Source organism: Gossypium raimondii, chromosome 11, assembly GCF_025698545.1.
Source record: "Gossypium raimondii isolate GPD5lz chromosome 11, ASM2569854v1, whole genome shotgun sequence".
Lineage (NCBI taxonomy): Eukaryota > Viridiplantae > Streptophyta > Magnoliopsida > Malvales > Malvaceae > Gossypium > Gossypium raimondii.
Genome location: NC_068575.1, coordinates 26,762,088 through 26,779,176, shown reverse-complemented (window position 1 = coordinate 26,779,176; position 17,089 = coordinate 26,762,088). Strand labels below are relative to the sequence as shown.

At 35.1% G+C, this 17,089-nt stretch overlaps 1 protein-coding gene and 2 non-coding genes across 4 annotated transcripts; 1 reads left to right on the top strand and 2 right to left on the bottom strand.

The window, feature by feature from the left end:
* Window positions 1-5,114: 5,114 nt before the first annotated feature.
* Window positions 5,115-5,219, bottom strand: LOC128035008 (small nucleolar RNA R71). The gene has a single exon (XR_008191412.1). It is a non-coding gene; the product is annotated as a small nucleolar RNA R71 (small nucleolar RNA).
* A 1,793-nt stretch (window positions 5,220-7,012) lies between these two features.
* Window positions 7,013-7,825, top strand: LOC105801142 (uncharacterized). Its single transcript, XM_012632477.2, has 2 exons — window positions 7,013-7,234; window positions 7,313-7,825. Exons 1-2 carry the CDS (start codon window positions 7,013-7,015, stop codon window positions 7,823-7,825), a joined length of 735 nt encoding a protein of 244 aa, XP_012487931.1.
* A 1,830-nt stretch (window positions 7,826-9,655) lies between these two features.
* Window positions 9,656-13,206, bottom strand: LOC105804290 (uncharacterized). Of its 2 annotated transcripts, XR_008191263.1 has the most exons (6): window positions 13,094-13,206; window positions 12,781-12,853; window positions 11,577-11,957; window positions 11,064-11,147; window positions 9,995-10,124; window positions 9,656-9,897 (listed from the first exon to the last, which is right to left on the bottom strand). It is a non-coding gene; the product is annotated as an uncharacterized LOC105804290 (transcript). The 2 variants fall into 2 exon arrangements; XR_008191264.1 differs by lacking the exon at window positions 12,781-12,853 and having other exon boundaries at window positions 13,094-13,200.
* Between the last annotated feature and the right edge of the window lie 3,883 nt (window positions 13,207-17,089).

The window sequence follows — 17,089 nt, the reverse complement described above, 5'->3', positions numbered from 1 at the left end:
TAAGTTTAACGTGGCATAATCCAGCCACAACTTGGTCAAAGCCTAAGCATGTACATCAAATATGTTAACCAAATAAACATATAGCTTAAGCATTATGAGCATGGATGAGCACAACATTTATTAATGTATAAACTTACCAACATATGTTAATTCATAAACCATTCATGACATTACTTCAAGCTAAATCATATTCCAAATATACCATACACACATACTATGAAACTTTATTTTCCCACATGAGCTTAAATCATGACCAATAATGCACAAATATAAGCATCATTTCTATTTCATCGTTTATCAATTATAATCGAGAATATTACCAATTATACAAAAATCATTCATATATTTCCCATTTTCCTCCTCCTCCTCTCCATTCCACATCCTTAATGTGTATAACACACTTAAACAAAATTAACCATACTTTCACTATTTTCCTGTATGTAAATTCAAACTATCTGTCTGAGTTAGAGTTACTAATTTATTTATATCTTGAGCTACCGAGCTCCAAATTAAGATCCGTTAATTTTCCCCGAAACTAGACTCATATATCTTCTTACCATAAAATTTTTAGAATTTGTTTTTCTTACCCAATAAGTACAGTTTATTCTTTAAAGTTTCCCATGTTTCACTGCTCGACAGTTCTGACCTTTCTTCACTAAAAGTTAATTATTTCATAGTAAAAAATTTGGATAATGTTCTCGTTTGTTTCTTTTGAAAATAGACTCATTGATTCTAAACATATAAATTTTATCCCATAATTATTTTTGTACAAATTTTAATGATTTTACAAAGTCAGAACAGGGGATTCCAAAATCCTCCTAGCCCTGTCTCACTAAAATTCAAATATCTCATAATATAAAACTCGTTTGTTTGATCTATCTCTTTCATGTGAAAATAGACTCATTCAGCTTTACTTTCATATCTTATTCACTCTCTAATTCGATTTCCACCATTTTTGGTGATTTTTCAAAGTCGCATAATTGCTGCTGTCCAAAATTGTTTTGTTGCTAAATTTACTCTTTCATAATTTAACTTACTCCATTGTATCTTATCGATGGTTTGATCAAATATTGAGCATGTTTTTCATAAATTTTCACAGTTATACCTGCACTCATTCATCACATAGTCATATTCAATTACACTTAGTCGTTACATGATCTCATGTATTTCACTTAATAAATTTCCCGATGAACACTTCGGAATAATAACAGATACACGGTGGATCAGCACATAGCACCACCCTTATAGTCAATGATACTCGGTTGAATCAGTACATAGCAACCAGCTTCATAATCAATAGTACCCGGTGGAATTAGCACATAGCAACCACCTTTATAATCAATGATATCTGGTGGAATCAGCATACAGCAACCACCTTTATAATCAATGGTACCTGGTACACGTAGTAGTCTGTACATAGTACTGCACACGTGACCATTACTATCTCTTTCACATAGTGGCCTGCACACAGCCCATGCCACACATGTGATCATTATTGTCACTTTATTCGTATCTTTTCTATTTCGAAGGTTCAACCGAAAAATTTCTCATTTTTCTTTTTCCCTGATTTAAGTCAATTTCTCGTCTTTCTTGATTTATAATAACACATTTAACTTACTTAACACTCACATTATTCAGTTTAGTCCGAAAATCACACTCTGGAAAAAATTACAATTTTAACCCTAGGCTCTTAAAATAATTTTTATTCAATTTACTTCATTTTAGGCCTAGCCAAACCATTTTCATAACTGTAGCAGTCCACAATTCTCACTTATTCACACACTGTGACATATTTTATCACTTTTACAAATTAATCCTTTTAGGCATTTTCATCGAAAATCACTTAGTAAAAGACGTTCATCACACTCCAAACATTCATATTCTTCCATAAAACATCAAAATACATGCATATCATTCATGGATAAATTTTTAAACACAAACCTTGGTTCAAAATAATGCTAAAAATAGGTAAATCTTGTTACGAAGATTTCAAAAACGTCAAAATCATTAAAAACGAGGCTAGAACGGACTTACAATCGAGCTTGGAAGCTTGAAAAACCCTAGCCATGGTTTCTCCATGCAATTTTCAGCCTAGGGGGTGAAGATGGACAAAAATTGGCTTTTAATTTTGTTTTTAATTCATTTTAATAACTAAATGGCCAAAATGCCCTTAATGAAAAACTTTGGAAACATGCCTAACCATGTCCATTTTTGTCCACCTACTTAACCAATGGTCTAATTACCATATAAGGACCTCCAATTTAAAATTTCATAACAATTAGACACCTTTAAGATGTAGATCTCAACTTTTGGACTTTTTACAATTTACTTCTTTTGACTAAATTGAGTGCCCAAACGTCGAAATTTTCGAACGAAATTTTTGACTAAATCGTTTTTTGAAATCGTACACCATAAAAATATAATAAAAATAAATTTTATCCTCGTCGAATTTGTGGTCCCGAAACCACTATTCCGACTAGGCCCAAAATCGGGCTGTTACACCTAACCCTTATCCGTCATCAGAATAGGGTTACAGAGCATTACCACAAAAATGTAACTTAAAATCATTAATTTCAAAAGATTTCATAAATCATAGCCAAATCCATTCCAACAGATGCATACCGTCTTTTATTCAAGCCTTCAAGGCCTTAGAATCACTTTAGAAATGATTCGGGACCAAACCGAAAACATATGAACCTGGAAATACGAAAATTTATGTGTTTTTACATGCCCTTTTTAACTTAAAATCATGCTATTTCGGTTAAATTTTTGTCGAAAAATAATTAAATATTATAAAATAATTAAATTATGTTAAAAATATGAACATGATGAATTTTAATTAATTTTATAGTTAATTTTGATTAATTTTGACTATTTTCGACAGATTCGCACAAAGGGCGAAAATTGGCTCGGTAGAAAATACTCAAAGAATAAAACCGAGAAGAAATTTGAAGCATCGAGGAAAATTTATTTCTAGCCTAAGATGGTGCAAAAATGTGTGTTAATTAATTTTAATTTATTCCCAGTTTAATTTGGGCTAAATAAATTATTATTAATTAATTATGGAAAAAAATGGGGTCTAGTTGAACTGAATCCAGTGAACCGAACCAGCCACCAATCGGGTTGCCCAGAACCGTACATATGCTGACCCAAATCAGCATTTTAGCTGACTAAATAAGCTTGCAAAGAAGCCCTTGAAAACTTTCAACCTTGCATTCAAACCCCTCCAAAAATTGTGGCTTTATGGATTTGCCCCAGGCTATTTTTAGCAAAGTTGAATCTCTCAACTTTTTCATATGTGTGGTTGGCCAAAGGGAACCTCTTTGGCTGATGGACTTTGCTATTTTTAGTAGACACAATTAGCTATAAAACTCATCCCTCACACTCTCATTCTCTCTTCTCCTCTCTCACTTTCTCTCAACTTTTCCTTCCCATTTTTCTTTTTGTTCAAGTGCCAATTTCTTCTCTTGGGAAAGAGGTCCTCATCAGCCATTGTTGAGTAGCAATTAAAGTGTTCATAAGCCACCTTGATAGCCAATGACAATAGATAACGAAGAACAAAGAAATCAGTTAAGCCACGGAGAAACACCAGATTTGCTTCTTGTTCCCTATCTCTTTAAATTTCATTGTTGTTTTGACAAACATGTTTATGGATATTTATGCTATTGAAATGGTTATTTTAATCAATCTAGCTTAAATTTAATCCGTGTTGGGTTGATTATATTTTTCCTGCTTGAATTATTAAAATTGTGTTTGTGCTATTATAAGCCTCGGTAAGATGCTTGATTAAGTAAAATCATGCCTAAGTTATTCTTGCAATATTAATTGTTAGATAACTAATGAATTAATTATTAAATCATATTGAAATTGTAATTAATTGACACAATACTTAATCAGTGAATGTTTATTCTTCTAAGGTAGCTGAAGTTAATTTAACATTGTATTTGGCGATACATATGCCTTGCATAACTTGCAAGATTATTGTGATTAAACTGTTTCAAGGTAGAAATACTCTATTACCTCACTTGATCTTTTATATGCTTGTGAAGATTGATTAATCGCTTGGATTGACATTGGAAAATGTTCAAGAGATTGATTAATTTAATAAGTATGTATGAGCAGTAGTTAGCAAATTACAGAGTTGCCGTGAATTTTTTGTAGCAGTATAAACATAAGTTTAATAATTCTAAGTTAAAGGAATGTAATTAATACAACAAAATTATATAATCTTGATTAAACCTTATTTGATATTGTGCATTAGAACCTTTTTATTTTTAATTTTTTTACTTAGTTTTTAACCCATAGTTGTTAATCATCTTTAGACCAAAATATTTTTCATCACCAAAGTGTTTTAACATTAATTTCATAAATATTCCTTTTTACAGTCCCTGTGGGTACGATAACTTGACATTTACTTGTCACTTTATTACTTGTTGCGATTGTGTACACTTGTACATTTTCGTCGTTCCAAATTTTTGGCGCCGTTGCCGGGGACTGTCTTAAAAAAAAGCCATCACTTGTGAATCTATTTTTACATTTTGGTTTATTTATTTTTCTGTTTAAATCTTTACTTACTTAATTTTTCTGTGACTATTTCAGGTGTTTATGAGTATTGACCAGATTATCAACTTACGCCCTGTGGACCTTGAAATAGAACGGACCTTTCGATAGCGAAGAAAACAAGCGAACCAGAGAAGGACCGAAGAGATAAACTTTGAGAATATGAATCAAAGAAACGGAGCAAACCTTGCTCAGAATCCTATCCTTATTACTGATGATAGGGATAGAGCTTTACGATAGGATGCTGTGCCAGTATTTAACAATTTTAATTCGGGTATTAGGAGACTTAAAATCAAGGCAGAACAATTTGAGCTAAAGCCAGTCATGTTCCAGATGCTTCAGACTGTGGGCCAATTTAGTGGAATGGCTACTGAAGATCCTCATCATTACTTAAGACTATTTATGGAAGTGAGCGATTCTTTCAAGTGAGCTAGAGTACCCGAAGATGCATTACGACTGAAGTTGTTCCCATATTCACTAAGGGACAGAGCTCGTGCCTAGTTGAACTCATTGCCACCGAACTCCATTTTTACATGGCAAGAGTTAGTCGAGAGATTCCTCATGAAGATCACTACCTTCCAACAAATGGATGATGAGTCCCTGTATGAAGCATGGGAAAGGTACAAAGAGTTATTACGAAAGTGCCCTCATCATGGAATCCCACATTGCATTCAACTTGAGACATTCTGTAATGGTCTCAACGCTCACACGAGGATGGTAGTGGACGCCTCTACTAATGGTGCTTTCCTTTCTAAGTCTTATAATGAGGCTTGTAAAATTGTTGAGAGGATTGTTAGTAACAATTTTCAATGGCCAACAATTCGAGCAGTGTTAGGAAGATGAGTCGCTGGAATACATGAAGTGGACGCTCTCACTTCACTCACATCTCAGGTATCTTCAATATCCTCAATGCTTAAGAATCTTACCACTAATGGGTCTAATAGTTTTGCAGCCCAACCACCTAACCAATTTGAAAATATAGTCTTTGTATATTGTGGGGAAGGACATTTGTTTGAAGAATGTCCATTGAACCCCGAATCTGTATATTACATGGGTAGGCAAGGACTGTAATCCAACTTTTATAACTCATCGTGGCGAAATCACCCGAACTTTTCCTAAAGTAACCAAGGGGCTAGAACTAGTAACACTTACGCCCAACCTAGACCAACTCAGCTGCCTAGTTTCCCCCAACAAGTTCAGAAACCAACCCAAGTGGAACCATCCAATAGCTTAGGGAATCTATTGAAGGCGTACATGGTGAAAAATGATGCCACTCTAAGGAATTTGGATAATCAAGTGAACCAACTTGCTACTGAACTCAGGAACCGACCATAAGGTGCTCTACCTAGTGACACAGAGAATCTGAGAAATTTGTGGAAGGAACATTGTAAAGCATTGACATTGAGGAGCGGAAAGACAATAGAGCCCAACAGTGTAGAAGTAAATCGGCACTTGAACAAAAGGGAAAATGGGAAGGAAAAGTTGAGAGAAAGTGAGAGAGGAGAAGAGAGAATGAGAGTGTGAGGGATGAGTTGAATGATCAAAAAGGGGTGGCTTTTATAGCTGATTGTGGCTGCTAAAAATAGCAAATTCCATCAGCGAAAGAGACCCCCTCTACACTATTGGGTACAACAAATGGAACGAAATATCTGTGTGTATGTACGCAGTTTGGTCCGTGTTTTCTTTTTGTTTACTGCTTTTGACTCGTCTCTTTTCCGCTTTTGGTCCGTGTTTCACTGTTTCTTTTGTTTAATTTTCTTTTTTCTCTCTTCTGATTGTTGGCTGTGTTTTTCTTATTTTTTCCTCTCGATTCTTCTCGTTTCTTGTTTATTTTCTGGGCTTGTTAGTCCTGCCGTGGATGCTTTCACCCTTTGGTTTCTTGGCTGCCTAGGTGTATCGATAGTGGAAAGACCTAAAAATGAGTTGATTACAACAACGGAGGAGATAAACAAGTTATTGGCGAGACTGCACTGCCAAGAGCTATAAGGATTTTTTGCTGGAACTGTCGTGGGATTGGTAACCCTGCGACAGTTCGTGAGTTGAAGCAACTCCTCGTTGCTAATGCCCCTGATGTTGTCTTTCTTTGTGAAACAAAAGTCCAGTCTAATAGTTTTACTCATATCTGATCTATATGCAGGATGAAAGGCTGCGTGGCTGTTAACTCGGAAGGTAGGAGTGACGGTCTTGCTTTGCTATGGAGAGAGGGTGTCAAGGTCGAGGTCCAAAATTTTTCCAACTATCATATTGACTCACTGGTTTCGCTGGAGGAGAGTAAGGTGATCCGATTTACGGGCTTCTATGGAAATGCTGACCCAAATGAATGGAATCTATCATGGGATATGTTGAGGAGGGTTAAGAGAACGGTTAAGGAGGGATGCATTGTGGGGGACGATTTTAATGCTATTCTTAACAATACTTAAAAGGATGGGGTCGAAAGAAACTGAGGAGATCGATGGAGGATTTTAGTGATATGTTGGAAGAACAGGCGTTGGTGGATGTTAAGACTACTAATGCGTGGTTTACGTGGTCAAACAACAGAGAGGGCCCTAACCTTGTTAAGGAGAGACTGGACAGGTTCCTTATCTCGGATGATTTGGTTGAGAAGTTGCCTTTTATGAATACTAGAGTGGTGCAACAGTCTAAGTCTGACCATGATTCTGTTCTCCTTAATACAGTTGGTAACAAGCCGGAGGAGAAAGGAAGCTAGCAGAGGACATGGTTTAAGTATGACGCTTGCTGGGCTAAGGAGCAGGAAGCCAGGAATATTATTAAGCGTATCTGGGATGATAAGAACAGCGACATGATGAATAAGATGGAAAACGTCCGAAAGGAGCTTGGACCGTGGCAATATGGAAGGTACAGAAGAATGAAATATGATATCAACAGGTTGGAAAAGAAGATTGGGAAGATTATGGATGGGCCTATCAGCATGGGATCGTTGAACCTTCTAAAGACTACTCGTGACCATCTTGGCAAGTTGTATGACGCGGAAGAGAAGTATTGGGCGCAAAGGGCTTGTAACCAATGGTTAAGAGAAGGTGACAGGAATACCCGTTATTTCCATGTGCGGGTTACGGGGCGTAAGAAGAAAAATCTTATTGATAAGCTGAAAGATGTGAACAGTGTGTGGTATGAAGATAAGAACGAAATCAGTCATATTGCTTGGAGCTACTTCCATAACCCTTTCAAAACTTCAATTAGGTCAAATGAGGATGTTGATCTTGTTTTTGTTCCGAAGTGTATGACCAACAATATGAATTGCTAGTTCAACAGGGATTTCTCAGATGAGGAGATAATGGAGGCTTTTAAGGAAATGGACCCCAGGAAAGCTCCGGGGATTGATGGTCTGTCTAGGAACTTTTTTAAAGATCATTGGCAAATAGTTGGCAGCGATGCTCTTAGGACTTGTCGCGACATCCTCAACGGAAATAAGAATGTGGATTGTATCAATGATACCCTTACTGTTATGATTCCTAAGATTAAGAACCCTTGTGATATGACTAACTTTCGCCCTATAAGTTTGTCCAAGGTCATTTATAAGATCGTATCAAAAGTCTTGGCGAACCAGCTCAAAGTGGTGCTTCCCCAGTGCATCAGTCAAAATCAAAGTGCCTATGTTCCTGGCCGGATGATCCATGATAACGTCTTGGTTTCTCATGAGCTTATGCACTATCTACACAGCTCTAAAAACGGTCCAAATAAGGGTTGCGTTATCAAGCTCGATATGAGCAAAGCTTATGATCGGGTGGAGTGGAGCTTGCTCGAAAAAGTGATGTTAAAAATAGGATTCTCTAGTAATTGGGTTAAAAAAATTATGAACTGCATTTGTACGGTACGGTATAGAGTAAAGTGCAATCGGAATCTGACGGATGTTATTACTCCGGAAAGGGGACTTCACCAAGGAGATCCCCTTTCCCCTTACTTATTTCTATTTTGCATGGATGTTCTCTCCCGTATGTTGTTAGATGCTCAAGCGAATAATGAGTTAAAGGGTATTCGTGCGAGTAAGGCTGGCCCTAGAATTAACCATTTTTTCTTTGATGATGATGCTCTTTTGTTTGTCAGGTACCAACGCAAAAAGGTGGATGTTTTCATGAAAACTTTGGACAACTTCTCTCAGATGTCGGGTCAGAGTATAAAGTTGGAGAAGTATACGGTGTGCTTTAGCCCCAATACTCCTATTTTCCATCCTACGGCCTTGGGGAGTTTGCTCAAGATGAAAGTTGTGGATAAGCTCGACAGCTACTTAGGTCTACCCATCCCTGCTGCTAAAAAGAGATCGAGTATTTTTAAGATTGTCTTGGACCGCATATCTTGCAAAATCAATAGTTGGTCAAAACGGCTTTTGTCTAATGGCAGAAAGGAGATCGTTATTAAGTCTGTTCTCCAAGCGCTCCCAACTTATGCTTTTTCAGTTTTCATGGCTCCTAAAGGGGTGATCAAGGATATCCAGTCCATGATGCGCTGGGTTTGGTGGGGAGGGGGCACTACACCAAAATAGGCTTTTAGCGGCTCTTTTTAGGGCTTTAACGACGCTTTTTAGCACCGCTAAAAGTATTAAACGCCGTTAAAGACCACGTCACTAACTTTAGCGGCGTTTTTTTCTAAAAACGCCACTAAAGACTAAGACCTTTAGCGGCGCTTTTCCCACAAACGCCGATAAAGAGCACGACCTTTAGCGGCACATTTTACACAAATGCCGCTAAAGACCATGACCTTTAGCGGGGCTTTTCTCACAAACGCCACTAAAGGTCATGAAAAAGAATTATTATAAAAACACCACTCCATTCTTTGGATTTGCTCCATTCCTATCCTAAATCATTATAAAAACGCCAATCCCTTTACTTGCTTAAGCAAATTCTTTAGAACTGTTATGAGTACATACATCACTCTATTCTTTGGTTAGAGATTGCAGCAACAGCAAAAGTGAGATTCCACCAATTAAGAAATCTATAATTTAATTTGAAGACGTATTAAAATGGAAATTCATGAACAAGAAGATAAATGTTTTCCACCATATCTCATGCAGCAAGTCAAATTGCCTTTGATTACATAACATTCCTTTGAAATTTTTTTTTAAAAAAATTGAAACTAGTTCATATCAACTTGCTCAAGTTGTATGTATAAATTGCAGATCAACACCTTATTTGAACTTACAATTCTAGGAAAGCATAAAATGTAGTTCCATGAGCATGCATTTAAAGTAGCAAAAAAAATTACTGATTATAGTGACAGTCTAAGCTCCAAATCTAGCTCTTGTGGGTCACTTGATTCTGAATTTTGACTTCTCGATCCCAATGAGTTGCTGAGATGTTTCTTGCTCCTTGAGTGTGAATCCTATAAGAATGTAAGGAACTAAAACAAGTTAAATTTTAAAACACAATCATCACATATCACATAAACTAAAAAAAGGAAGGGACTTGTGTGTAGCAACCTCAACATGTGGGTTTAGAAGTTTTGGTCATGCTTGGTTGTGCAAAATGTTGGGTGTCTAAGAAGCCACTGCTTGGCTGGGAATCACCATATCTGATGTTTTCCCTTTGATCGTATTCTCCAACCCCCATCTGTAATAATATATAATTGTAGTACTTGATTTCATTAATATAGTTATTGATACATAAAGAAATGGGGGAGGTGACAATGGAATGTAGCACTTTAACACTTCAATTTACAGCATTTAAACACTTCAATTTGAAGCACTTTAACATATCAATTAACAACATTTATACACATCAATTACAGCGATAAAACATCTCAATTTCCAACAACTAAACACTTCAATTTGCAGCACTTAAACACTTCAATTTGCAGCACTTAAACACTTCAATTTACAACATTTAAACACTTAAATTTGCAGCACTTAAACATATCAATTAACAACATTTATACACCTCAATTACAGCGGTAAAACATCTCAATTTCCAGCAACTAAATACTTCAATTTGCAGCACTTAAACACTTCAATTTGCAGCACTTAAACACTTCAATTTACAGCATTTAAACACTTAAATTTGCAGCACTTAAACATATCAATTAACAACATTTATACACCTCAATTACAACGATAAAACATCTTAATTTCCAGCAACTAAACAATTCAATTTGCAGCACTTAAACACTTCAATTTGCAGCACTTAAACACTTCAATTTGCAGCACTTAAACATATCAATTAACAACATTTATACACCTCAATTACAGCGATAAAACATCTCAATTTCCAGCAACTAAATACTTCAATTTGCAGCACTTAAACACTTCAATTTATAATATTTAAACACTTCAATTTACAAACCCACCATCAATAAAGTATCATCAGGATACAGATCCACCACCATTTGTAAACTTTTTCTAATATTTTCATTTTCTAAAACTCAAATGTAACATCCAAACCAGATAATGTAACATCATTTAGACCACTTAAGGTAATGGTCTGGTTAAGTACTAACCATAAGGAATGAACAATATTTGGAGAAAAGAAAAGTTATGCGACAAAAGAATTCACCTGGAGTGTTGAGTTTAGCAGTGCAGCAACATCTACTGGAACATATTTCCCAACAAGCATGCTTGTGAGAGAGGGGGTCATAATCTGAGGAATAAAAAATAGCAATAAGAAGAGAGATTAATTGATGCAATGTCAAGAATATAATTATAAGAAGGTAATCCAACAGAGTGCTAAAAATCCTCCCCCCCCAAAAGAAGTATTCATCTTAATAAATTCATGTTAATACTCTACTCAATCGGGATTCGATGCTGCTTATCACATAATATCCTGGATAGTCCTTAGAAGAAAGGTCATTGATGTTTCCCAAGTTCTTAAAAAGGTCAATGTAAAATAGAACTCAATTTAACAGTATCTAATATTTTGTTTTTCATGTCTTTCATAAAATGGAACTCAAACCATATTGCATCACAAAAACATGAAAAAAATTGGCATCAAATATTTACTCATAATTTACATAATAATAACGATAAAAATATTAAATAAAACATACAAAACCAAAGAACAATATTTTACCTATTATGCTTAAAGCATTCAAATACATAGATGTCCAAAACTCCAATTTGCACATGGGAATTTGGATCTTGCCCCACTGATATATTAATCTTATCAACAAGCCTTACAAAATAGATAGAAAATTTTTAGAACAGAAACAGTTTAATCTTGACCCCATGCAGGCAAGGCAAGTAATACAAAATATGAGCATATGATAAAATAAATGCCTCCAAACATGAATTAACATAAGCATACCAATCAAAGAATCGAGCATAAACTGTCTTTTCCAATACATCCCGACTAGCCACAGCAGCATTACAATCTAGAGCTTTAACTATACTTCCTTCACGGGTTTGAATGGTATGAGTACATAATGTCGCCAACAAGAGGTTCACATCACACCTGCCGAATGAGCAATTTTTTAACATACCTAACAAGAGAATGAAAATCTATAAATTGCATAGATCAACAAGCCGCTGGCTTAAACTACCCAGCAACCTACTATGTCATTGCCAATGTGCAAGTCACAGGGTATATAATAAACTCAAAACATCCATGCAAAAACTATTAGGTGTTTAAAGTAGATACTTTTACTAATGAAATATGAACTAATTATACTACAAAATTAACTAGAAAAGTTGTTTCATAATTCAATAACAAAAATGAAACCACAAGTGTAGTGACCATTTTTGTAGTTGACCCTATTTCTTACCATAATCCCAATATAATCTAAGCTTTTAATGTCATGCTAAACAAAGTCTACATCTATATAAATCAATACTATTACATTCCATCCATGCAATGGACCTGAATCCCTTTTCGAATTCAAGATACCTCTTTGATTTCTGAGATTTTAGTAAAGCATCCTTCGACTTATCAATATCTGTCATCTGTCTTGACAAGAGAGATTATTGATTTCAATAGAAAAAAAAACCATAATTATACATGTTTCTTTTATATATTCATAATTTAATTGTCAATCAGTATCTATCATACGTTCTAAACCTACAAATCTCGGAAGTCCAAAGACCTGCTTACGACTTGGTAAAAAACTCAGTAAGTGTATAAGCAAATTTTGACTGAAAATATTATGTTTTGGACTATATTTTTAAATTGAAAAATATATAAACTATTAAATTTTTACCTTTTTAAGTACAAAACTAAATCTCAAACTTTACCAAAGAACAAGGAAGCATATTGAGTCAACCATGTTTGAATACTGAACCTGTGAGCATAAAAGAATGTATTGCTGCAAGGCCAAGCTGTTGAAAAGAGGTTCCACATTTGCATGCCCCTTGCTATGATTAAGAGGTATTGTGTTGATCTGCAAACAAGAAAACAAAAACCAAAATTAAAATACAACTCTCATGAATTATAGAAAGAAAGAAAAAAAGAAAACAGAACTGAATCAGGGACTGCTAATTATTTTGGACTGCTACAAATGCTGATTATTTTGGAATAAAGCATTTCAAAAATAAAGCTAAATAAAATTGAAAGATAAGCATATAATATATAAAGATATAAGCAAGGAAACTTACAGTTTCTGGTCATCGTCGATTTCTAGCTTCTTCTGGCATCCCGTAGTGAGGTTGGCAATATTGAACTGCAAAGAGAAAAAAAACAATAATAAAAAGAAAGGGTGCACGGTTAAATTTTAAACTTCGTAAAGCTTATTTTTTGTGTAAGAAAGATACATTCATGGTTGAGAGATAGAACCTTCATGGCTGGCGGTGGAGAAGAGGCGGTGTCACACCTCACTTCGATTTCTTCCTTCTGCTTAGGGTTTTCAAAAACGAGTTCCCTCTTTTGGAAGATGATCAAAATTATAATTAAAAATCTATATCGAATAAATAACACCCAAAATTAGAAAAGAAATAGGAAAAATGGAACAAAAATAAAAGCGATAGGGATCTGAGTAATGAACACAACAAGATGAAACACACACACAAATAAACAAACAAAATAATAATATGAAGTCTCATATATTTTCTAGGGAAACAAACGGTAGTAGTAATTGCTGACTCGTAAGTAGATTGGAGAGGTTTTCTACTGAATCCTCTTTGGTGCCTCCATTTTCCTCTTCTTTTTTTCATTTTGTTTGCAAAGTTAGGGGTTTTAGGGAGGAAATTTGGTAAAAATCAGCGCGAAATTTTTTAGGTAAAATGAATTTTGTGGCGTTTTTTTATAAAAACGCCGTTATTGCTTACTTTTTGTGCAAAAAATAATTTTATTTTGAACAAAACGATGTCATTTTGCTCTGTTAAAATTTTTTATTTTATCTGTTAAAAATTATTAGTTAAGTGATTTTATTTATTTATGAATGTTTTTTTTAAATCTAATATTTAAATCCTAAACCATTTAATGTAGTTTTTAAATCAACTGAACTCCTACGAAAATACACTCAATGTAGTTTTTAAACTCGAAAAATCTGTACATCTCTGAAATATTTTGTACATCAGTGTCGCTACAATACGAGGGAGAAGCTCGTAGTAAATGAATCAGTCAACAATGGGATCATCTTTTGAATTTTATCTTGCTTTTCTTCTCTTACGTTGCTGCTTATATAAACCAAACATTCCACAATTTAAATCCTTCACCCTACCATTTTGTATATCGAAAAGATAAATCACATGCGAAAGAAAAAACTTATCACTGACCAAACATAAAACCCTCTAAACCAAAAAGAATTTGAATTTGAACCTATCGCCCAAGGTTCAAATCCTATAGAGTATGATTCAGCTCTTGTTAAATAAAAAATTATATCAAAACAATAATTCGAATTTGAACTCTTTAGATTAAATTATAAAATTATTAAATTAAAATTAAATGAGTCAATAAAACAAGAGATGTTAGTCAATAAAAAAGTATGTTAACTAATTAAAGGTCTAGCGATCACCACGTCGTATTATAAATATAGGGTTACGAATAATTCAAAGATAGTTGAATTTTGTTAAAATAGGGTTTTTAATAGGTACGAGTTTTATTATGGAAATTTAAGAAAGGGTTAATGACTTAGCTAAATGAGGTTGTCTTTCTTATTTAGGGTTTAAAAAACTAAAAGAAGAGTATGGTGGGATTTGGATGGGCGGTCTTGATGCGATTAGTTTACTTTTATCTAATTTTATCGTCATTGTTATTTTATACTAATCACAAGTAAACGACTGTCTATCAAACTATACCTAAATCAACATGATGGGAAAAAATACTAAAGTAAAATGAATAAAATAATTTATTATTAAAATAATGTTGATTCAACATTTATTACTGAAATAATATGTTTTTACAATAAAAAGAATTAGTTTGATGGGCATAAATCAAAATTGGGTGTGTGGATTTGGATCTAAACTAGAATAAGAAAATGTTAGCTGATGAGGAAAATGATCCAACTTGTATTAAATCCACATGTGTAATTGATGCAACATATCTTTCCTTCAAAATCCAAAACCAACCTTAAACCAGTAACTCTTAGAATAATCTCTCATAGGTTTTCTTTTATCTTCTAATTCTTCGGGAATCCACAATATTGGCTCAAAGTTTCATGGCAGCACATGGTGGAAGGAAAATATATTCATACATGCGTAATTGATACACCATACAGCTCATTAGGGAATGGATTCTCAAAATGTGTTAAATCCATCTTCTCTCTTTTTATAATAATTTGTTAGGTAAAATCTCCATCAATCTTTAATCTCCCCATAATGAAACTAAATAAAAACCATCCACATAAATTTAAAGATGTTCCTTTTTATATACGAAATTTTTTAATCAAACAAAGTTTAAGACTTTTTTTTTCGTTTTTAAGCCATTTATATTGAAAACAGAAGAAAAATTCTTAATAAATGTTTAAATGTTAATGTTTTGGAAACCTTTTAAACTCATTTTCGCTTATTTTGGTATGGAGGATCAATTCGGGATTAGCGGCGCTTTTTCAAAAGCAACACTAAAGACCCGAGCATTAGTGGTGCTTTTTCAAAAACGTCACTAAAGACCCGAGCATTAGCGGCGCTTTTTCAAAAATGCCGCTAAAGACCCGAGCATTAGCGGTGCTTTTTCAAAAACACCGTGAAAGAATCGAGCATTAGCGGCGCTTTTTCAAAAACGCCGCTAAAGACCCGACCAATAGCGGCGCTTTTTCAAAAACGCAGCTAAAGCCCCGAAAGGTCAAAAAATGATGTCGTTGGGCTTAGGTTTTTTGTGGCATTTTTTGCTCATTTTTTGCAGCTTTTTACGTAAAGCACCGTTAATGCTCGATTTTTAGCGGCGTTTTTATCCAATCGCTGCTAAAAACACCGCTAAAAGTCTGTTTTGGTGTAGTTGGGGGAGAATAGAAGGGGTTGGAGTATGTTGACTTGGGACCGAATATGTCATCCCAAAGGTATGGGAGGCATTGGTTTTAGGCACCTAAGGTTGTTTAATATCGCTCTGCTGGGCAGACAGGTGTGGCATCTCATTCACTGTAAGGATACCTTCTGTTATAAAGTCTTAAGTGTGAAGTATTTCTCTGACAGCAACGTCTTCTGTCCAAAGTGCATGGACAAACCCTCCTTTACGTGGCAAAGCATAGCCCAGGCTGCTAAGATTCTTAACTAGGGTTTTGGGTGGACCGTTGGAGAGGGAAAAAATATCAACATTTGGCATGATAATTAGGGGTTTGAGGGCCTGTTGGGGAAGTCTATCTGCATGGACAAAAGTATGGTTAAAGAGGTTTACATGAGGAATTTATTTAATGAGCGCAAAGATGGCTAGAACAAAGATAGGGTGTCGAGTATCTATGGTGAAAACATGAGGAATCAAATTTGCAATATTACAATTCTTCATAATGGCCCGAATGATTGTCGTACTTGGTTCCACAATCCGCATAGGGTGTTTTCCTCTAAATCTGATTATTTGTGGCCGATCTTCAAGCAGATCGGTTTTGGGCCTCACAAGATTTTCTGGAAAATCATATGGAAGCTAAAAACCCTTCCGAAAATTTACATTTTTTGCTAGAGACTTGGACATAATATTTTGCCTACGTATGAAAAAATTTCCAGCTTTCGCATAGGTTTTGAGGATATTTGTCCAAGATGTGGGAAAGAGAGGGAAACTCTCATTCATGCTCTGAAAGATTGCCCGAAGGCTCGTAAGGTGGTGGAGGTAGGTGGTCTTGACAAGAAGCTCTTGGATGGGAATTATCTCCACTGTGTGGACTGGATTGAGGATGTTGCAAGAGTGCTAGATATCAAGGCGGTGTCTGACCTCATAACTATCCTCTAGAACATTTGGAATAGCAGAAATAATAGTATCATCAGGGGGTTGAGAAAGACGCTAAAGTTACCTGGGACCGAGCTACGACTTTGAGTAAAGATTTTCAGATTTTTAATTTTTTGGAGGACCCGGTGCTTCCGAGAAAAAATGAGTATAAAGCTTGAAAGAAGCCGCATCAGGGAACGATAAAAATTAATTTCGACACCTCTGTTCATGGGAAGTTTGCATGCTACAGTTTGGTGGCCAGGGATGCCGATGGTTTTGTTCATGGGGGGCGCATGGGTTAT